We start from the raw sequence: 24,145 nt of genomic DNA, 5'->3' as shown, positions 1-24,145 counted from the left end.
AATAAAATTGCATTTATAAAAAACTGCATTTAGATGATTGAACTGCGGGGGGGGGGGGTGGGGGTTGTGTTTTCACTCACGTTCTCAGAGAGGTCGAGCAGCGCAAGCACAAAGAAAACATATTCCTGTCCGTTCTGCAGTGGCCGGTTGCGGAAGTCACCGTAGTTTCGGCCATCTCCTAGTGTGAACTCCAGGGGGAGGGTCTTAAAATGAGCACTGACATAAGCTCTAGGTTCTGATTGGCCAGCCTGTCTGCGGATGCGGAGGGCTCGACTGACACTGGTCCTGTTGATCTCTTTCAGGAGCTAAATGGGAAGACAGGGTTAAACAGAGGAGAGGGATGAAGTCAAGATAATTGATACAAACTTTGAAAGTTTAACAACAAGGTGATAAATGACAGAAAATGGGGAAATAACACAAGTGTTTATATACTAAAAAAAACATGTGCAAAAAATTACAATTTTAGCAATTTCACCTCACACAAAAAGCCTCATCAGTGGAGGAACAATGGGCTGTAAAGAGCTTTATCACCTTAGCACAAATGCCTTCATCATCAACTAAATAGCGATTGCATTTATCTATTGAGACAGTCCGACACATAAGACCTCTATTGAAACATGAATGTGCTTTCATAACAGCGTAATGGAGCGAGGAAGTCTTTAGAAAAAAACAGGAAGTGAAATTAGATGGAAAATATTATGCGAAAGTATTGTTTGGATTAAACAGAACAATGGATGGCCAGGTCATCCACCTTTGCATAATAAGACACAAATGATCTGATAAATAGAGTGGAAAAAATCCTGCCAGTAAACTCAGCATTATTCTCTGGTGTCCTGTTGGTGACTGGAAAATTCAAATGTTGCAAGCAAATGTACAAATAGACTTCATTTACACACGCATACAAAAAAACAACTAAGGCTTAATGGTATTGACCTGTCCATAGCTGGCACATCAAATCCAACACCAACAAGGCATAAGTCAACAATGTCATAATCATCATTACCTTATAATAGGTTCTTTAATATGATAATTATTTAGCTGTTTATTAAAATAACCTCCTGTCTGCTGCATGTCTCACCTCATCCAGGTTCATCTGGTCGGGCTCCTCCCAGGGATTCAGGAACTTCCCTGCTCTCTGCTTCTTCAGCGGCACCACCACCACATAGTAACCCCTAAAACACAGCAGGTTCAGGTTTAAGGACAGTCTCATATTTACTGTACAAAACTGTCACTTTTCCATGAAAACCACAGATGTCTATTTTGTATTTTCGTTTTCTTTATCACAGTTTCTTTTTATTCTCATTTGAGATGTATAAACCTCTTATTATGTATTAATTTTACTTCTCTATTGATCTTCTTATTGCTGTCCTTTTGCTGCAAGAACACATTTACTCACTGGGGATCCATAAGGGTTTATCTTATCTAATCTTCAAACTTACTGACACACATGAGAGTGGAATTGATTTAGCTGTCTAACTCTCAGAAGGAAAGTGAATACAGACGGTTCCCAAAATAATATGCTTCAAAGGGAGTATTGTATCATTAATACAGTATATAATGCAGCAAGAGCAGCAGCTGTGACACCACACTCTAAATCTAAACAGTGTGGCTGTTTTTGGAACAGAGGGCCATGTCTGAACAATAATACCACTAGGGTCGGGGAAAGAAGTCAGAACATAAGCAGACGCCAAGCGATGAGGGCACTGACACCAAACTCGTATGTGTCCTCAGATGACTCACTGCAGTGACTATGCTACTACGTCGAGTGGTACAGTAAAGAAGCTTATTTATGTATGTTTGTTATAGCTGTAATGCAAGCAAGATTAAATGAATTGTGCTTAAAAATATATATAAAATAATATGGCATTTTTTGGCAAATTTGGGAGGTAATACATTTAGGTCAATATGATCATCTTCACCAAATAAAAAAAGTGTTTGCAGATGTTTTTTACAGTGTGTTTTACTATCTTGAATCAAGGCATCTGAAAGGGGACTCTTGTTTCTGTAAAGAGTGAAAGAGCAAAATGCTGTTTGGGACTACAAGAATCCCCCGAACACTTCTGATGTACGGGAACAACCTGCAGGAAAGTGGCTTTCAGAACATGTTCTGTAGCAGTGGAGGGAATCAGGTTGTGCTGTAAGACTCAAGGACTGCTTCCACGTGATATCTATATTTGTTATTGGTTATAAAAAAGAGAGATGAGATTATCAGCTTTGTGCTTTCATTTGGCCTGTTGTGGGAGTTCTCAGACTTGCTTTGCTGCCAGCTCAGAGAAATCCCCTGCGATGGACCAATAAATGAAAAGCAGCAGTAGGAGGAACAAGTGAAATTGGAGTATATTCTGCAATGCCTACTATTAAATAATACTCCCATTTAATCATTATAAATAATTTCCCCTCTCACTCTCTTACTCTCATTCATCATCACTACCTGACTTTGGAGGTGGTCTGCACAGTGGGCAGCTGCACTGTCACCATGCCGTCAGCGTTGGTCTTTCCCACCACCATAGGTTTGGTTTTCAGGATGTCTGGGGCGGTGGTGACGGTGACGCGGTGCTGCAGCCCCCCCGCACTGTTGGCCCGGTTAGTGAGTAAAAAGGAGTACTGCGTGTCTGGTTCCAAGCCAGTGATCAGCTTCTGGGTCAGCTTCCCATCCACTTCCACAGACTCGCCCTTTCCATACAGGATCTGGACACAAGGTAGGTCACATCGTTTGAGAGTTAAATTAAACACAACATAGGGTTACACACTTTGTAAGTTCTCAAACAGCCCCGAGGAGGCTATTCATTTTTAATGTAGCTGTTTTATTTTCACATTTGAATATACTTTAGTACAAAGTCTCCATGCTTTTGCCTGTAGTCTTGTAAACATCTCTATTTATTTTAGATCAAAAGCCTCAGACTTAATCATTATCAATCAGAACATGTTTAGTTTGTTTTCAGGCAACCTAACACAGGCATTTGTTTGTACATCATTTGAAACCTGTCCTATTTGAAATCAGTTTTTTTTTTACTACATTTAATATGATAAAAAGTACATCTACTCACAGTAAATGGCTGGGAAGGGTTCTTGTCTCGGATCTCCCAGGACAGCAGAACAGAGTTCTTCATGGCAGCCTTCACTTTGAAGTTGGTGGCAAAAACTAAGGTAGAGAAAGAAATAAACTATTAATATGATTCAATGTTCAATTCATCTCTCTACTGAACCAGAATGAAAGCCTTACCTGTGTTCCTTCTCTAGTACTAATCTCAAGATAGCTATCTGCTCTGATCAACCCACAGCGAGTGTGACTGGACAGGGACTCTTACCTTGTTAAGGAAAAGGACGTTGGGTCTAAGACTACAGTGACAAGACAACGAGAACATGACACTTAGGATGATGTCACCAGTGTTTGTGTGCAAGTGGAGTTTTAGTGTGTACAATGTACTGTATGCACAAATGTGCTGTTAGGAAGCACTTCCCGAGCAATGATGATGGGTTGTTAGAAAGGGAGTCCTACCTTGGTCTAGCCGCTGCGTCCTAAACTGAACGCTGGGGCTGTACGGCCCAGGGCCAACAGCTGTGAACGCGCACAACCTGACATCATACACAGTGTCGGCACTCAGACCCTCGAACAAAACACTCAACCCTGGATTGGGCACCACAACTTCTGAGGCGTTCCCTCGACTGTTTATATCCTTGAACAGCACCGAGTACTTCATGATTTTCCCATTTTGCTCAATGAGTGGGACTGATTTCCATGCCAGTCGGAGTGAGGTGGCAAAAGCCTCCTCCAGGATGATATTTTCTGGGTATCCACTTGGGGCGTCTTCCGGAGTAGTCAACTCCTTTAGAGCCTCCTCTCCGTAGCCCACTTTGTTACGGGAGGAGAGTCTGAACACATAGTTAGCTCCCTTGTGGATGTCCTGGGCGGTGTAGCTGTTCTCCTTGGTCGGGAACTCCACCACCGTGAAGGGAAGGACATCGATGCGGCCGAAGGTGAGGCGGTACCCGAGGAGAGGGGTGGGCTGGTTGGGAGGCGGGTACCACTGAAGCAAAGCAGTACCTGAATCAGTGGCACTCACCGTCAATTTGGGTTTTTCAGGCACTAGAAAGAGGGAAGAGCAGAAGAGAGAGAATGATGAAAAGATAATTAGAGGATAATTGCGCATCACATTATTCATAACCTCAAGCAAAACTGCAAAATATGATTAATGTGGCGGCAACAAATGACTGGCTTCATTTTGGCATATAAAGGTGTTACAGAGTGAGAAATATAACAATTCAATGATTTAATGGGCTCTAATGACCGTTAGTGAAGCTTTATTCTCAAAGATCATTACAAGTTATGTGAGTGCTGATTCTAGCTCCAAGCCTGTCTGTACGTTTGTGTAAGAGTTGGTGTTGACACACTTACATGGCAGGGCGCTACAGACAGTAACAGGTTTGCTGCGAGCGCCATCACCCTTAGCAGTGTAAGCCCCCACTGATACAGAGTAGGCTGTGTCTGCCTTCAGGTGTCCAAGAATCACCTCCTGCAGAGAAACAAAAAGCACTGTCAGCTTCAAAAGCCTATTTCTCTGTGCCCTCAGAACAAGGAGCAGGGCTTCAATTTAAGAAAAAGTCTGGGTCAAACTGGTAAAAGAAACAATTCTATCCTCTTTGTCTGTATCTTTGTAGGCAGATATATTTAGCTCTTTTCTAAACCACCATCACTACAGGCCAGGGAATCCAATAAACACATTGTTTTCTCCAAATGTAGAGTTGATTTGTGATCAAAACAGCTTTATTAAATTATACCTTCAGAGCTTAAAATGAAGTTCACAAGCAACACAAAATGTGATTTAACACATTCAAAACTCATTTAGTCTGGTCTCCATCTAAGCACTAAACAACTATATTTTCTTCTTTTTTTGGCCTCGGGAAAGCATTAATACCTTGGTATTTTGGCAATACCCCACAGATGACTCATATCATCACTTATTTTTCCAGGGTCCTTTATTAAAAATCCTGCAGAACACACACTGCAGAAATGAAAAAAGGGGCCTTGTGCTCGATTGTAAGCCCTCGCTCTGGACGTAGGAGGTTTTTAATCTAAAATCTCATAAATATGACTCATCTACTATCTGTGCTTTGTTGTTATCAACTATTAAATAATAGACTTAAAGATTGTTTTACTCACATATTCAGCTGAGTCATCATATTCCCACTGAATGATGTAGGGAGGAGAGAAATAGAAGAAAAAAAGAGTAACAATTAGTATTCGGGATATGATCTAAATGACCGAACACTCGAGTCAAATGCAAAATATTTGCTGTCATCGAAGTATACATTTAAACTCTCTGCAGGAAGGCAAATAAGCATAAAGTATTTCCTGGGACGTCAAAATGTTTTTTATAGATGGTTTCTACTTAATTTGTCAGTTAATTTTGTATAATTCTTCATCACCAATAACTTCTCTGTTGTAATTACTAAATATATAATAATACAAATATATAAATATATCTATTACAACTAATAAATAATACAACTTTCTTTGTACTTTCTTTATATAGATAGAGGATTTTATTCTTGCTCAATATCCATGCTAACGAAAATGCTGAGGGAGCTTAAAACGTTGTATGGCTTTAATGTTTAACTTTGAACTTAATATGATCATCTATAATTAATATGACTGTATTTAAAAAAGTGGGCTCATTTAAAATATTGGTTTTAAGCATTCTTAAAACATTCCTATAACAGTTCATTAGATCATAAGGCGTTAGTGTTACCTGAGAGTCCTCTATGAGGATGTCCTTGATGAACGGCTGACCCTGAGGTTCTCCGTTGTTCATCCTCACATAGTGGACTTGGTATCCTCGGACCTGACCGTGCTGCCGTTCGGCCGCTGGTGCTCGCCATTTCACTCTAACGGCCGAGGCGTTCACAGTCTCTGCCTCCACCCCTCGCGGAGGACCACTTGGAACTATAAATGCATTTATAGAGGTCAAGGGTCACAGATGATGTGCACTCAAACCTCTCAAGTTAAGGTCTTTAGTTTTTATAATAAAACATATATTGGTTTTAGGGGTAGATGAAAAAAACCTAAAGCTAAAAAAATGTAAAAATACAACCACTCCAAAAAAGTGTAAAACTGCCATGATATCTGGGAAAAAGTCAAAATAGTAAAAAAAAACGAGTGCTTGAGAAAAACATGGAGGAAAAAAGCAGTGGACGATAAGAAGCAAATGTATAAAAAGATAAGAATGGCAGATAGAAAAGGATTTGTTGCCATACAGTAGGCAGATAAACAGTGGCAAGCTGAAAAGAGCAAATACTGTTATCAAGAAAAACCTCTCTCATGCTGCCAAGAACTATCTCCCAAAGAGAAATATAAATACATATCGTCTCCAAACTGGAAAAATGGAGGCATTGGGAGTATGAAAGAATATGATTTACAAAAAAAATTCTGAATATTAAAAAAAGACACAATAAAACACAATAAAATATTGCATAAAGATATTTCAATAATTGGAGAGGGATTGGAGGAGCTGACAGTCAGTTAGAAAAGCCAAGGTGGGGAAAAGGTACAGCTACAGCCAAAGGGTTTGCTCTGGTGTTGTTAGTGGAAGATACAAGGGGAAATCCCATCAATTCCTTTCCCCCCCAAAAAGGTTATTTTATAAGAAAGGGAAAAGAGCAGAAGAAAAACGCTGGTTGAGGATAAAAAGGTCTGCTGGAGAAAAAAGGGTGGCTTTTGACAAGAGAAAGCAGAGGAGAGGGAGAAGCAGGAGGAGGTTTCCGGATGTTGGAGGTTTCTGGCGGGTATGCAGGAATAAAGGAGAGGTTTTCAAAACTGGAAGATCTGACAGTGGTTCCTAAATGCATCATCCATTTAGATTTCAGCTCAAGGATAGACAAAGTGCCTTTAATGGCCAGTGAAAGAAGCTTGCTGTTAGTTTAGGGCGCTTTGAAATCATTATTGCTATGTTAGTGAGGTAGCCATTGTTAGTGGGGCGGACCATCTTAAGACAGGCATGGGGTTTATTTGGGAACATACCATCGTCCTCGGTGCGGATAAGCAGCTGTAAACTCTCTGGTCCTTCCCCGGCTTCCGTCAGAGCCCGTACAGTAATGCCATACTCAGTCCATTTCTCTAGGTTTTCCAGTAGATACGAAGAACTTTCCGGATGAACTCCATCAACTCTTTTAGACATTTTGTTGCCCTCGGTAGTGGAGTACTGGATGGAGTATCCGGTAATGACACCGTTCTGAAACTCCAGGAGAGGCGGGGCCCAACTTACCAAGATGCTGGTAGAACTGGGACTGGTGCATGTGATGTCCTGGGGAGGTGCCGAAGGAACTGATCGGCCAGTTTTGAGGAACCACAGTAGGGGTTGTTTGGGTAAATGTGATTTGGTTGTGTGTGTAGTTGTAATTGGTGGATGGAGAGGTGATGAAGTGAGGTTTGCCGTGAAGGAATGGGGATGAAATTGACGAGAGACAAAGAACAAAAGACAAAAAAACATAAAATGAAAACAAAACACTGGAGAACAAAAAGTTCTTATGAGAAAATGAACCTGTGACTAGAAAGCAAGATGGCCGAACAAAGATACTGAATGATGGGTGTCAATTTCTGTTTGGTAGAAATGTTGAATTCATGAAAACGAGTGAATGACTTAAAAGAGATGCAACACAAAAACACTGAATAGAGCTTCAACACACAAACATACCTGCCCATAACTTACTTGTCCTTACAGCCTACCCAAGCCTCTGTGATCCATGAGGGAGTTCTCATCTCTATCTACAAACCTCTGTCTTTTTGCCTTGTTCTTACTCATTCTCTTACAGACCTCAGATTGGTAGCCAACAAATTCAGTATAGTTTACTTGGTCAATTATCGATAAGCAAGTACTATTTTGGCTGAAATATTTAATGTGGGATACACTTCTGGTATTTATTCGATGATATATTTGTTGAAATATCAAATCTGAGGTCAGTTAAGGTCTGGATTCATATCGGCCCCTTTTTGACAATGCATAAAAAGTGCCGAACTGCCAAATGTCTTATCAAATACTGTTCTTTGGTGATTAGATCTGGCATTTCAGAAATTTGTTGTTCAGTTTTTGTGTCCGTTTTTTATTTTTGCATTGTCAAAATTGAAGCCTCTCTCTCTCCCTCTCTCAAGCACTCAAGAACAACACACACACACACACACACACACACACACACACACACACACACACACACACACACACACACACACACACACACACACACACACACACACACACACACACACACACACACACACACACACACACACACACACACACACACACACACACACACACACACACACACACACACACACACACACACACACACACACACACACACACACACACACACACACACACACACACACACACACACACACAGCTGTATTTGTGGTTGGACCTACGCGTCTGCGGTGTGTCGATGGACACTTCGTTCGTGTACGCCCCAATTCCATGCTTGCTCTTTGCAGCCAGCTGGAAGGTGTAGGTGGAGAAAGGCTTCAGGTTCTTCAACAGGTAGGAGGTGACAGGCTCAAAGCTTACTTTCTTCTGAAAGGACAATGGGACAATGGGAGATATCAGGTTGTGAGAAAAACAAACAAAACCGGTCGTATTTACTATTTCTACAGGGTGGTAGAAAAAAAGCATCCTTTATTAATGTAACTATAAATATTTATACAATTTATCTGCTGTTTGCCTGCCCATCCATCTATTCATACACCCTTCCTTTCATTTGTTATCATGCAGCCAACCATCCATGAATGTATTAGCTCAGCAACACAGTCCTCTCAGCTACCAATCTGTGTCTCTCTCTCTCTTATCTCACCTCCTCTGTGTCGTCAGCTCGTCGGTACACCAGCTCATATCCTGTGATCTGGTTGTCGGGGCCACCCTGGGGTGGGGCCACCCACGACAGCTGGATACTGGTCTCAGACTTGGCCTCACCCTTAAAATCTGATGGTTGGGATGGAACTACAGAGTGGAGGAAAGACAGGATTGCAGATTATAAGTGAAGATAATAATCATATTAATAATCACAATAATAACTAAAATACAATGTGCTTTACAAAGCTTTTAACATATAACATGTTAACATTTAAACAAAAATAATAAAAAAAAACAGATACCCATTCACACACCGATTAGACACTGATGGCCGCTGCCAAATCTTGTATCAGAATGTAATCTAATTATCATTCACACACAATCACACACTGATGGCCCTGGGGAGCAATTTAGGGTTGAGGCTTTGACATGTGGACTGGGGAACAAACCGCATACCTCCTGAGCCACATCCATACAGTGAGTGATTGTACAAATAATTGACTCCAAAATCTCTAAATAAATATACAGTATGTAGCCTAATATAAAGTGGGAGATTACTGAGCTACATAAATGTATTTAGTGCAGTTTTGTAATAATCCCCACAAAGACTTTGACTAATAATCCACATGTTTTTTTATTTCTGGAGAAAGACTCCTGTGACTCACTCTCTAATTGTACAGAATTCTTGGCTTGAATGAGTGTTTTCAGCATAGCATGATACATCGCTCTATTTCCTCCTGTCTCTTACCTCCAGTCTTGGCTATAATCTGCAGGTCCTGGGACAGAGGTCCGTCTCCTACAGAGGTGAAGGCCATCACTCTGATGTAATAAGTCTTGTTAGGAGTCAAGCTCTGGATGGTGATGAAGTTGGCGCTGCGCACCATCTGCTTCTCCCACTGCACAACACAAAACACAAAGCATGAGAGCAAGTAGACACACTGATGCACACTTGTGAATTAGACAAGTGCAGACAACACAACTTGTCAGGAGTGATTTATAAACAGGTACCTGGTTGACAAGCAGCGTGTTGTCAGAGGTGTAGTAGACTCTGTAGCCCACCACCTGTCCGTTAGGCTCCTCTGGTTCATCCCAGTGGATGATTGCTGTTGTGGTGCTCAGCATACGACCTCTGACCTGCAAGGCAAACAGAGAGAGGTTCAACAAGGCAGTGCTGGTTTAAAGTGTACTCTAATTAAACTACAGCAAACCTTGTTGAAGATGTGGGATTCATTTTTTAAAGAACTAAAGGCTAATTAAGTCTAGTGTTTGAAAGTTGAAAACATATTGAAAAAACATTTCTATAACACACTGGTAGGACTGTTAAAATAATAGGCAGCTAATTGAACTGTGCTGTATAATGACAACGCTTTCGATCTGCTAAAAGAAACAATAACAATAGATTAAAACAATTAACCTTTTTCCGTACTGGACCCAAAAGGGCACACATTATACTTTCCTCTCAAATGATTGGTACATTATTGCTGTTGAAAAGGCAATCAAACCCTGACCTGTCGGGGCGGTGAGGAGGGGGCCTGCTCGGCTGTGCGAGCCTCCACCACCTCGCTGGAGGGGCCCTGGCCGATGGTGTTGACAGCCGCCACCCGAAAGTCGTAGTGGGAGTAGGGGCTGAGACCGCCCACGCTGTAGCGCGTTGTGGCGATGCCATCAATCTCTTTGTAGGGGTCGTCAGAGCCTTTGGCACGGTGCTGAGGAAACAAGAGAGGGAGAGAGAGAGAGAGCAGAGGAAGATAACATAATGATTTCAAGCTGCAGTAGCCTACTTTTACAAAAGAAAACAAATACATATATATAGCATATCAAACCCTGACCTGCCGAGAAATGTATATTTATATATATATATATATACAGTATATACATATATATCTATAGTCCATTTTCACACACAAATGTAGTTCATCTTAAGGTCTGCGTCTCAGAAAGCCTGTGTGCACATGCAGTAGTGCTTCTGTGTCTGTTTCACACCTGTATGATGTAGTAGGAGACAGGCTCAGGGTTCCCAGAATCCCAGGTGAGTGTGATGCTTGTTGCAGTTCTCTCCGTCACCACAGGGTTACCAGGGGCCTTCGGCAGAGCTGAAAGGGAGAGAGAGAAATAAGAGACTGTTGAATATATTCATAACATCACTTTGAAATTGTAAAACAAAAAAATGTAATCTGCTGTTTAAAAAATGTAAGGGATGAGACCATGAGACAACCTAAATATCCAAGAGTTAAACAATTCAGATATTCTCTACAGCGATTAAACCGCCTGAATAATTACTCACTTAAATTAATTACAAATGTTATGATCATTTTGTTAGTTACTGAAACAAGTCCCCATAGAAAACAAAGTTTTGACAGATTCCATTAACATTATCTGGTTAACAAAAAATAATCAAGCTTTTTCTTCTCTTTCAAGAAACATTCAAATTCAGACATAAAAAGGCTAGTGTTGCAAAAGTGTCAGGAGGGAACTGCTGTGATAAAGCAAGACATACTTCAGGGTAAAACCTTTTTTCTTTTGAGTGTTTAAATGAGTGTTTTTAAATGCCATTTTATAATATGTTTCTTAATGCTCATTTTTGTAAAGCAAAGGGATTAACCAATTTCAAGCTTTTTTTAAATTCTATGGCGATCTATTTTTTCCAAATGCTCATCATAGAAGACAACCTTCACTGTGATGTTGTCCTCTTAAAAACACTCTGCTGTCACTGCAGGCAAGGTCAAATCATCTCTTGCTCGCATGCTTTCTTCTCCTCACACCTCATGTACATGCTGATGAATCCACAAACCTTTCACAATAATCTGTGCCACCGCCTCAATCACGCCAAGTGTCGACATGGCGACGCATGTGTAATTGTTGGACTGGCGCACGTCGGTCAGCTCCAGGACGTTGCGGCCGATGGGCATGTCATCCTCAGGCGTCAGATCTTCTGCTCCCAGCATCCACTTCACATACGGCATGGGGGAGCCCACGGCCACACAGGTGATGTTGATGTTCCCACCTGGCATGATCTCGCTGTCCGCTGGGGGGATGGAGAAGCGAGGGGGGACACGACGCACTGGACCAGGCAGCAATGGAAGCAGGAAGGCAGGAGAAGAGAGGCCATTAGAAATGCATGACTGTGTTGCTCAGTAAAGTGAAGAACATCAGTGTGTTTCCAGTGAATGGGTTTTATTTTTTTGTTCCATGTTCTCTTAGATGAAGTTTTATGGCATTCAAAAAAGACTGCAAGCATTCAGACAGTCTCGTACATCACCACTAGGGTGCATGTGATATGAAAATGTTTTATTCATGGTGTTTTTAGGTGTGCTCCATTCAATATTTTATGAACTGAAACACAAAAGATACTCCCAAAAAAATACAATCTCACAGCAAACACACGGAGAAAAGAGGAACACAGGGTACAGTATTTCTCAAAGGACTGAACTGTACAGGCGGGCTCAAACCTTCAGTACCGCACATAAAACAGCCGAAAACACACAAACACGAATGGCAGTTTATTGGAAGAAAGGAGAATATACTCGGGAGAGACTGAAAAAGCCACACAGTTGTTACTGTACCAACCTTCTCGCAGCTCTGCAGAGGGAGGGAGGACAGAGCACGGCGGGAGGAGTAGAGAAAGGAAAACAGAAAATATAAGAGAAGAAACGGGAGACAGAGAAAAACCAGTTAGACAAAGGAGCATGGCAATAGAAAGAGAGATAACACACAGCAAGAAAGAAGGAGAAGAGGAGAGCAAAGAGAGACAACAGAGTCCGTAGATGGCCGGTGAAAGCCTGTTTTTAAAGCAGCCTCCACAGCCGGCTGTCTCCATAGACTGCTTGTCAAACACTCACTGAGCAGCACTGCACGATTTTACTGGCCCTGCAAGCACTGTTAGACGCACATCACTGCCTCTGCGCCGTTTGTGTGTGTATAAACGTGTGTTTATATATTTTCTTTTGGTCTAGCATAGCTGTGTGTGCTTCCAGTCGTGTGTGATTTTGCTTCGTATCCCTAGGAGCAATGTTGGAGTCAGAAAAGCATGCTACGCTCTTTAAAGCCTTTATTTTTATTTATTTTTTCTGGGGTGGGCAGACAACAGAGCAAAAGGCCACAGGAATAAAAATGTCTCCAAGACTCAAACATTGGGTGGGAATGTGTGTGAATGTGAGTTTGTTGAAGGAGACAGTGCCCGAGGTGCAGAGATGCCTGTCAGATTTGGGGAGAAACACAAGTCTTAACCAGACAATGATTTGTTATTTTCTCTGAGGTCTAAAGGCTAAGAAGAGAGGGCGGAGAGATTAATAGCCCGAGTGAAACCTTCTGAGCTGATGTAAAGGAAATCTTATTTAAAATCATCCAGTTTTATGACTCGACGGCTAAGAATTTCTTTAACACAGAAGGTTTAATAGCGTCATATCACATTAATATGATAAATGCACATTGCTAGCAGAAGACATTTATGTTAAAAATATATAAATATCTTCTAAGAATAGATGTCATAATCTGAGCATACACCAATCGTTAAATGTAAGTGCTCTACTCTGGTTTTGTATTCCCTCTTACCTCGGACATAGAGGTTAGCTGGTGTGGAATAGCGTGTCCCATCGCTGTTGGTGGCAACACACTCGTACTTCCCCTGGTCGGACTCCTCACTCATCTCTATCTGGAGGGCACCTGGATTCATTGAGAGATGGAAGAGTAGAATATAGAGAGAGCGGAGAGGGAGTCACACAGAAAGATAGTGAGGAACAAAGAGCAATTACACAAATGTGGAAGACATCAGATAATTGGGTATAGTCCATAAATACACCAACATAGAAATGGTAACAACTACATAAAGTGTAAATGAATCTGAGACCATTTTCAGCAAAAACAAGCTGAACACAGGGATAAAAATGGGGCAAGATCTATTAACAAGTTTCTACCACTGTCAGCAAGAATCTGCCCAAAACAAGGGTCAGCTTCCTGATTAAGAAATGGGAAGAAAACAAAAAAGGAATAAAAAAACAAAACAAACACTGATACAAAGCCTAGAAAAACCGAGAATGTAGTCTTCATGCAAGGCAGAAAGCAACAAACCAAGCAACTCAAATGTGGAGAAATCCAGTCACCAATACAGTTAAAAAAAAAAATCTTTGCTGGAAATCAAGATTGAGTTATCAGGGAGCAAATCATGTTTCAGTTTTCATGGGTCAAATATGACAACGGTATTGCCATGTCAAGAAAATATCCCAAACCCTTACAGATCCACCAATGGGATCAGGAGTGTGAAGTCATTTTAAAAGCACACCCAATAAGGAGGTAAAGACACCAATTGACCTCCATCAAGGCCACAGATTGAAAAAAAGGAACGACATACGCAAAGCCTTGGGAAGGGATCGACGCTTTCTCGCTCCCTGGAAACAGAAAAACTGTCAAAAAAGTAAACCAGAGGTTCTTTAAAGATGGGGTGGTAAGGCAAAAAAGCGCCCAGAAAAACTTTATAAAAAAAGTGGTTGTTTGGGGCTTTTTATCGGTAATGAGAGAGAAAAGAGAAAGTAATGGTAAAGATCATGGAGAAAAGTGTGTGTGTGTGTGTGTGTGTGTGTGTGTGTTTACATGTGCGTGTGTCTAAGTCTTTGCCATCTGGACTTTTCAGGCTGAGCGAATAACAGCTGGGACGTTTGATTGGGCAAATAGAGACAAGGAAGAGAGGTTAGGTCGGTCAAGACCCACCGGCAAAAAAAAAGAAAAAAGAAAGGAAATCAGGTCACAAAAAAGGTAAAATGATAGTACGTTTTGTCACCTAAGTCTAATCAACTACAAATAAATACAAGTTGTGAACAAATCACGCTTTAGACTGAAAACAAAGTAGACGTGAAGAGCTGAATGATGTTAAACTGGTGGATACAAAAGAAAGACCACAATATGGTGAGGAAGGAAGCGATGGACTTTTTGTATTATAGAGTGACTGTTGAGGCTGAGATGAGATGAAGAGAGGTGATTAAAAGTCAGAGTATAATGAATTGCTTGCTCAATTCCAATTTCTCCCCTCTTGCACCTACTGCAGATCTGATGCAGCTGGAGGAGCGTTACCAGTCTTTGGGACTGAACATGTATTGATTAATCCACCCAGAGCTGCTTTTTTCAGATCTGCAAGTGAAGTAGTAACCGGGGGTGGAAAAGGAATCAGGCCACTGTGTCATGTTGGTCCTCCCAGCAGTCTTACCTCGTATGGGCGTGCCACCTGAGTGGGCAATGAATGCACGAGATTAGAGAAGGAGAAGAAGAAGAAAATGTTAGTACCACAGGAGGAGCAGGGGATAAGGAAGGGAGGGACTTGGGGAGGTAACTTGGAAAGGAGAAGAATCAAATTAGAGAGGAAGACTCAAAATATAGCTCCTTAAGAGAGTGAGAGGAAGAGAGAGGCATAGAGAAAAAGACAGAATAAATAAAGACAGAATTAGCCTGAGAAGAGAAAGGCAGAGACTAGATAGACAGAGTGACAGACAGTGACAGAGCTATAAGGAGATGGGTTATTGATTTGACTTCATTGACTTGCAGCAGGGGCAGAAGTGGCTGTAGGGTAGTGTCTGCACTGCACTCATCTGGGTCTATTAGAGGTGGACTGAGACTCTGAGTACACTTAACTGCCCTGAGACTTAACCTCCACATAGATCAAAAGCAGGCGTAATCCTGCTCGTAATATCCTTAGTAAATACATTAAATATCTGTCTCTGAAGGAAAATAATCCACCCTCCAATACTTTCACTGTGTACAAATATATACTCGGATTGATTTTTTTTATCTTAAAACAGAGTCTGACATCAGGCACATTTTCAACAATCTAAAAAAATCAACGGTAAATGTCAAGTTGATGTCTCAACCCCTCAAAGAGTTATATTGTATTTCTAGACCTAACATCTCAAACCGACCACCAACGACATACTTTGAGAGGTGCCAACATACATTGACTGGAAGAGGGGTGGGGTGCAACTAATAATTGATTTGATTTGGGATTAATATACTAGACAGGTTAATCAACTAATAATTAAGCCTATAAAATATCCCAAAGCCATGGAACTCTCAGATATTCAGTTTAAAATGGTACAAACTGATGTAGTAAATCCTCACATTTAGGGAGAAAGAACCAGAGACTGTTAAATGAACTTTAAACAATGAATTGACTATTACAATGCTAATATAGCTGATTTCTTTTCACTAATCAAAAATAAATAAATAATAATAATAATACAAATAAATACATATTTGTTTAAGTTGTAGAGGTGTGATCTCACATAATAGAATAATAGATAATTAAGGAAATCACCTGTGAGTGTAAACAAAGAAATGCAAAACACAGCACTTTGTTGCAAAATCTAAATCATTAATGTAAAAAAACGATTTATATGAGCGTGAAAAGGTATTGAAGAATGGATTTTTTTACATTACATTATTTGTCTGACTCTATTATGGGGATGTTCAAACTGCGTGTCCATTCACTACCTCTTAGCTGTAGTAACCAGGTATATATACATACTAACTGTACAGGCAACGTCTAGAAGTCTGTAACCTGGTCCCATTGATTTCTTACAGTGGCTCCACCAGAGGCCTACCTAATAGCCATCCACAGCTGATGGCTTATTGACTTGTAACTCTATACAGCACAGTGGAGAGAGTAAGTGGGTGAGTGAATGACAGAGTGAGTGAGTGAGTGAGAGGGAGAATAATTTAATAAGTGGAAAAGTAAATAGGTGAGTGTGAGGAGAAAGTTATTGTAATTATTTGGGTGTGGAAAGGCTGCAGGTGCACAGGTGAGGGTGAGGCCAGCTACCTCTAGGGTGACAGAGATATGTGTGAGTATATTCATGTATATTTAGTAATATATATGTGTAGATATGTGTTTATGCATGTGTATTTGATTTATTCTGTATCAATTCATAGCATCTATAGTATGTGTCTGTATCCAAAATGATGTATGGGTGACTGCAGAGTGTGTGTGCATCTGTGCTCATTATATCTCTGTGTGTGACTGTTAGTTAAATGCATGCCATGCATTTGAATTACACTTCAGTATTGTAAAGGTGAGCAGCAGCAGCAACAGAAGCAGCATTAGTGAACAGTATATAGAAAAGTGGACAGTGAGGGTGTGGGCCTCGGAACAGAAGCACTTACCAAAGGACTCTGTAGTTAAAAAGATATAAAGAGAAAAGAAACAGCATAGACATGGCATTATAATCGGACCATTGATTACACAGAGGAGTTGACTTAGAAACACCTTGAAAAAGCACTGGAACTCCAAGAAGAAGCCAAATATTGATTATCTACACAAACTTTGTTTTTGTAAAAGTACGTTGTAATCATCATATAGAAGAAGCAAAGCTAACATGACAAATATTTGACATTTTAAGGTTTAACAATTCTGTAAATGCTTTTACTTTTATATATTTTATTTGATTAAATACAGGTTACAATGGGAGTTTGAGCAGGGAGTTGAGCCAGAGAACTAAAACAAAAACAATTTGGGAGAGAAGCAGAAAGGTTGTTATCCATAATGAAGCCAGAGAGTTGGGTGTCCAATCACAAGAAAGGTTTTTGGGTCCAGAGGGTCCCTGGAAGCAGAAGGAGGACTGAGGGGGGGGGGGGGGGGGGCATTTTCTAAGACAAGTTGGGATTTTACACACTACTGTGGCTATAGAAACGCCGATTGAGATTGAGTGCCTGGACTGGAAAACAATTTATTCTCTGTGTATTTTCCCCAGTTCTCCTGTCTTTGAGTTTTACAAATTCTCTCAATGTATTTACTCAAAATAAAATGCAATGTCCGTGAGTCAATTTCACACTCACAAAAGACACACGTATTTCCATAATATGAGGAAAAACAAAAGGTTATTTGTTGGTTTAGTCACAGCAGTGAGCCATCTGAGAGAGGACATTCCTTCAGTGCAAGCCACCAACATCTGGGTTTTACCTTGCAAATTCAGTCAGTAGAGAACATTTATTATGACTAGAGACATGGTGCGCACTGATGCGTGATGTTACAAATATTTCATAACGTTTGCACTAAGTGAACAATGAAACCCTTCGTGATGGTGATTTGCACGGGAAGACCTCAGAGGTTTGAGAAAAGCAGAGAGAAGTTGGGAGTTTACTGTTTAAGGCTTTGAAGAGTTTAGAAAAGTTGGCAACCACACACAGTCAACTCATACCACAGCAGCAGAGAAACACAGCCAGTAACCACGGCAGGAGGAGTGGGAACAGCAATAAGAAAAGGGGTGAACGGGGGCAAGAATAACAGACACTTAGTAGGAACAGAACATAACAAAACGGGTAGGGGGAAAAAGAAACGAGGAGCGGATATTAGAAGAGGGGTAGGGAACAAACCTTAAATAGAAATAAAAGCGTGGGATTGAGGACAAGGGAAAGAATGGAGGATTAAAACAATTGTTTACCTGAGCGGAGCTGCTTGATTCGTCCGTTGTTATTGGACGTGTTGACTGGCAGGAAATCTTTGAACCAGGTAATTTCTGGGTCAGGGTTACCGCTAGCAGCACAGAGCATAGTGGCGGTTCGAGAACGCTCAACCACTTTCAGCTGGGGACCCATGTCAATGGTGGGGAACCCTGAGGGCAGCTGGTCCTCTACAAGGATGAAATACACAAGTTAAACAAAGCAGGAAATATACATTTCAAATGTGTTATTTTGAATGGATTAGAAACAGGACGTTTTTTCTTTATATGATATACAATATTATATTGTTACAGTAGTCTTTCGTACAACGTATATGTGACACATATCCATGAGGCTGAACCTGTCAATCTTAAGGTTTTGCTTCTTTTACAGTGGGTTTATTTATGTGCATGATTGTATGTTTGGTGGATGTTGATACTGTCAGATGTAGCCAGGCCAGCTGTAGAATTGCTGCTGGCTGTAGCTTCATATTTAACATTCATATTAGAGCAGTATCAGTTTCTCTACTATCTTCCCAACATGTCAAATTAATTGCAGTGAGTTTTCTGACATGTCCCTAAAGCAGATAGACTGTTCGAAACAAGACAAAACATGATTCTTAATACACAACTGCCTTCAGCTCTGAATTGACACCGAGCAGGTTGAGGCACTCGTCCAGAGTGAAAAAGGAAACTGGCTGGTCAAAAATAGATTCAAATTGGAGCCAAAATATTTTTCCAACTGGCCAGGAGCCTGGAGGCAAGACTTTTGAGGAATACATAATAAGGTCAAATATAATAAGTAACATTTCATTCCCCCATGACAAACTATCTTCAAAAAGCTTCAGGCAATGGCTCTTCAAATATAAATAAATGGAAACTCAAATACTCTCTATTCTGCTGGGACTCAGTTTGAGCTAAACTTTTTGTCCTGCTGCTCAGTCTGTTGCACATAACCCTCTCCGGAAGCACTTTGCATGAATCAAATAGGAGAATCAAATAATTAGGCATCCACTGGGACTTGCACCCTTTTGGGATTGGCAAATCAAATGTGAATTCATAGACATCGGAGGCAATTAGATCCAACATGATGAGTCCTTTCACTGAGATAACACAAATCAAAGCATAAAGGTCCCATGTCATGGCCATTTCTACTGATCATAATTCCATTGTTGAGGTCCACTAGAATAGATTTATATTGTGCAATTTTCCAAACTCACATTGGTTATAGTATGTGTATTCACTCTCTGTCCTAAACAGCTTGTTGGAGCTCCTGCCCCCCCTCCCTATGAGCCCACTGTGCTCTGATTGGTCAGCTCGCCCACTCTGTTCTGATGAGTCCACCGTTACAGCGGAACATCATTGATTATGTGTTACAATGGCGTTAGCAGCCAGAAAATGACACCAGTAATGACAAACAGATGAGAATGCTGCGTGGGGTCTGGGTGTTGGCGGGACATTGCGAGACATCGCGAATGGACGCGGGAAGGGGGGGATGCTGAGGGGGCTGCAGCACCCCAATCTACGAGGCTCCACTAGCACCCGCACCCCCAAACGCGGCGCACCTACATTGTAAGCGCGCCACAGTTAGTTTCGCCGCTGCGAGGCACCACTAGCACCCCCCCCCCCCAGCGCGTCACAGTTTTGCCGCAGAGAGAGTGTGTGTGTGTGAGGCATGTGTGTGTGTGTGAGGAGCTCCATACGTATGGGCATGTCACCATACCCAGGAAGAAAAAGAGAAATCTCCAACGAGGCGTTCTGGGGCAGCATAGACAGGTCTTTTCTGTGTTAGAGTTTTACTCGCTACAGGGTGTACTTTGAGGGTTTGTGACTCTGCAGACCGTTTACATGCATACAAACCTTCATAACACACAAGGGGACGGGTAATAACCGGAAAAGCATGACATGGGACCTTTAAGCCAACTTCATTCAACTGAAGGAGAAGACTTAGGGAAGAGGAGGGGACATCACCTCGAGGAGTGGGGGGGTCAAAGGCACCTACACTTTATTTAGGTGGAAAAAACAGTATTCACCCTTGGAATCAAACGTGTTAAAAGCAAATACATTAGATACAAATAATTCTTTACTTTGTTCACCGCTACACTTTATAACTGAGGGGTAAAATGTCAGATTCATGAGTCATCCATAATAACGTGGATAAAGATAGACATGGTGAAAAGACAGATGAGCAAGGAGCGTACGTTCCTGCATGTGTTTGCATTTGATCTGGAAGGCAGTCTATTTTCTCCCATTTAAAAAAAACCAAGAATCCCTTGTGACTTTATCCCTCTCAACCACACAGAGCCTCATTAACGGGAAATCCTAGCGCTGAACCTTGCCAAAGAGATGCTAATTATGGTACTTGCCCATCGAACCATAGCCGACGGGTCGTGAGACACTGGCTTTGCGAGTGCGCGTGTGGCCTTTTAACAGCTTTGGTTTCAATCAATCAGAACGGCCGACAAACGGAAACATGGACATAATAAACCAAGAGAACAAGATCAGAAGGTGTTTGTGTGTACTACTGTGTCTGTGTGGGCGGGTGGTAAAAGAGGGCAAAAGTGAGAGTTAGAATGAAATTCAGTGAGACAAAAAAAGAGTGACAGAGAGGAAAATCGAGAGAGAACAAGGGAGTGGGGAAGAGGAAAAACAGACAGAAAGGGAGAGAGAACACAAGGGACCCATACAGCATAACAATGCTGACTCTCTCCGCTTTCATTATGCAAACGCTTACTTCAAAGCCAGCCCCTCGTAGGCAGGAATAACGCATTCTATTTCATCTACCTGGGGTGGGACATTGCACCGAACGTTGAGGATGCACAGTTAGAATGCTACTCCCTGAGATCATGCATCTCTCTCGGCCCCTCTTCTACAACCACTCACCGGCACAGAAAAAACGAGAGTTGCCGATGTGGATGTGTAAGTAGAGGTGTGTGCAAGAACCTGTAACAAGGTAACCAAAAGCACAGACGGAGAACGCACATACTTTCATGAGGGTGCTAAAAAATACGACAAGGTTCTTTCATTTAAAGCTGACAAGCTGTGAAGTAAATATAAGGACAAATGTTTGAGGGCTGATTGAATGGGCTGATGCACACACACGTTGATGCATGCACACTGTAACCAGCTCCCCCCCATCCATCATGGGGACAGGTGTAAGCAACACCAACGTGTGTTTGGGACAAAGCTGCTCCAGGGTGTGTGTGCGCACTGCTGAACAGTAAAGTACCCCCTGAGGTCAGAGCAGATGCGAAACCCTACACTCCCTTGTTGACGGAGCCTTCCACACATCCCACTGTTTCCTTTGGATGTGCTCCCACTTCAGTGTTTCCACTGTGAGAGATCCAGATCATTTCACAGCTCATAGAAATGCCCGGTTTCCCAATCATGGGAACTGCCGCGTGAACACTTTCCTCTTTATACAAGACCCAAAAAGAAATCCACACACATAGCTCACTGGATTTGTCATCTGGAAATCTGGAAGACCGTATTAGAAGCTCATTTGTAATATCAGCACCTGCAAACAAACCTGTTTCTGTCATTCATCACGGACTCAGGGGACAAACAGGTTACGTTATAGATACAATAACATTAACACTTACGAACTGTTACATTACGTTGTGATTATTACATAGTAAAAAATGTTGTTGTTGATTTAAGTCTGGTCAAGTTTGTGGAGCCACGGTTTGTTACAGTGTGTGAATGGTCTAGTTTTGACCTTATGAGTCTGTGTGTGTGTGCATGTGTTTGAGTGTCACTATGGCAAAATGTGGTCCTGCAGATTCCTACTGTAGCGGGAAATACCACAGAATCGGTTTTGAGTACTTTTCCAGGTGCTTATATTTCTGTCTGAGGTCAGAGTTGGTTAAGACACAGTCACAAGTCATTAAGTTAAAAATGGGTGTGGTCGAAGCAAGGATGCAGGAAGTGGCGGTGTAGGAAGAAGTCCCCTGGACCGATGTGGCATTGCGGCTGGTGTAGTTAGCTGGTTATTTTGTATGACTCATTACGTCATTAGGTTGTTTTGTAGGCTGCACAATATCTTGTCGCAGCTACATTGTGAGAAGACAGACGTCGTTTTTAATCCAAGTATTATCTGTTGAGCTACTGTGTACCCACTTTGTTGTTCAACTTTCAATTATATTACCGTACTGTACTCACACTCTTTTATCTTAAAATAAAGTTGTCTACACACTCTCGCTTCTCTGATAATCTGAGCACTCAAGTTTCTTGCCCCTTCAGACTTTATGTCGATTAAAAAGAACTTTACAACTTCACTTTGCAATTTTTAGACTGTATTACTTTTTCCGAGACTCATTCATTAATTCAAACAGACACACGCTTCACTTTTACCGAACCATGAATTATACAGTATGGGAATGAACACTGGATCCTAGCATATAATTGCTCTCAAGTTCATTATTATTTCAGACATTGTCAATCACGGCCGTTTACTGGAAGCCAAGATTTCAATTAGCCCGGTTCTTATCCTCAGTAATTAAGCTGGCTGACCTTAACACCGGATCCTCCTGTCTGACAGACAGACACTCAGCCAGTGGAGCGGTGTCTTTACAGATCCAGAGGAGACAAGGAGACATGACTGACAAGACTCGGTGTGTTGGGTGAATATGTGTGTGTATGTGTGTGTTCGTATAGGTGTGTGTGGTATCACATGTGTGTGTACTTTGCCACTGACATTTGCACTGACAGTGTATCAGGGGCTATTAGCAGCTCCCAGGTGGCCTCTTATTCATCCACAACACAATGACTCCTCAGAGGTGCAGAAAGAGGATAATCACTACATAAAGACTGACTGCCTAAGATTGAGGATAGGTTTGTGTGTGTTTTTTTTCCTATGTGTGCGTGCATGAATGGTTACGTTTTCAATAAAGATTAGACACGAGCCCATAGCTTCCATCAAGGGAGGAAGGAAAAATCAAAAATAGATGCAGGGACACATACTGTAAGCAAGAGCACATGCAGTTGCACACACATACACACAGTACAAGCACGAAGACAACCACGTGAGACAGGAACGATTCTGGATGGATGGAGTGGAACGGCAAAGAAGATGCAAAGAGTGGACTGATGTGAATAATTTAGAGGTTGCTGTGTAGTGGACCTAAGAGCATATGGAGGGGGAACGAAAGAAAAAGAGACAGACAGCCAGATAAAGAGTGAGAGAGAAAGGGAGAAAAAAGGAGCAAAGTGTATGAAAAGTCAGAGAGAAAGTGTAGAGTGAAATAAAGCGTAACAGGGAATGAACTTTAGAGACTAAAACACAGACAGACGAGATGGAAAGAGAAGAGAGTGGAGAGGAAGAACTGTAGACTATGTTATTACCCCTCAGAGAGACAAGAGGGGAAGAGCGAGATAGAGGGAGACGAGATGGTAGAACAATGGGCTGCACGTCCTTTCCCCATGAGCATGTACTGTAAAGGCAGGTGATGTGATTATCCACACTTGAGCAGCTTCACTCACTAAGACACTCTTGAGCTTCAAACTCCCGGTACATAATGTTCTCCTAATGGACTCCACTAAGACTAACATCACTATCTGCATTAATGGACTCCACTAACACTAACAAAACCATCTACTGCAGTGGACCCAGGCTTACACTTGCCTATACATACTGTATATCTACATCTGAGAAAACATCCAAAAAGCCTCGACTTCTTCTCCATTTAAGTTTGAAGAACATGCTTGAAAATGTGTATAACTTAATATAAACCACCTTCCTTATTTGTTCAGTTAATATTTAATCCGACTAGTTATAACATCACAGGGATGTTCACTTGTTGTTAACCCTTATGTTGTGTTGGGGTCTCCCGTGACCCGTTTCAAGGGACACCTACCTTTTTATTGGAACTATAGTTAATAATATAA

At 41.5% G+C, this 24,145-nt stretch overlaps 1 protein-coding gene across 1 annotated transcript in view; it reads right to left on the bottom strand.

Annotated features, from left to right (window-relative positions):
- The window catches only part of ptprdb (protein tyrosine phosphatase receptor type Db), a 178,722-nt gene that overhangs the window by 22,586 nt on the left and 131,991 nt on the right, over positions 1-24,145 (bottom strand). Inside the window, 21 exon segments of the mRNA XM_034081469.2 lie at positions 81-305; positions 1,079-1,172; positions 2,432-2,688; positions 3,048-3,142; positions 3,500-4,087; positions 4,397-4,514; positions 5,162-5,188; positions 5,751-5,944; positions 7,019-7,321; positions 8,423-8,567; positions 8,845-8,990; positions 9,592-9,739; positions 9,852-9,977; positions 10,352-10,549; positions 10,827-10,936; positions 11,635-11,904; positions 12,411-12,422; positions 13,395-13,505; positions 15,040-15,057; positions 16,986-16,994; positions 18,263-18,451. Of these exon segments, the coding sequence (XP_033937360.1) occupies positions 81-305; positions 1,079-1,172; positions 2,432-2,688; positions 3,048-3,142; positions 3,500-4,087; positions 4,397-4,514; positions 5,162-5,188; positions 5,751-5,944; positions 7,019-7,321; positions 8,423-8,567; positions 8,845-8,990; positions 9,592-9,739; positions 9,852-9,977; positions 10,352-10,549; positions 10,827-10,936; positions 11,635-11,904; positions 12,411-12,422; positions 13,395-13,505; positions 15,040-15,057; positions 16,986-16,994; positions 18,263-18,451 (3,383 nt within the window).

This window comes from Pseudochaenichthys georgianus, chromosome 1 (genome assembly GCF_902827115.2).
Source record: "Pseudochaenichthys georgianus chromosome 1, fPseGeo1.2, whole genome shotgun sequence".
Taxonomy (NCBI): Eukaryota; Metazoa; Chordata; class Actinopteri; order Perciformes; family Channichthyidae; genus Pseudochaenichthys; species Pseudochaenichthys georgianus.
Note: the sequence above shows the minus strand (reverse complement) of the source record. Positions and strands in the feature narration are given on the sequence as shown.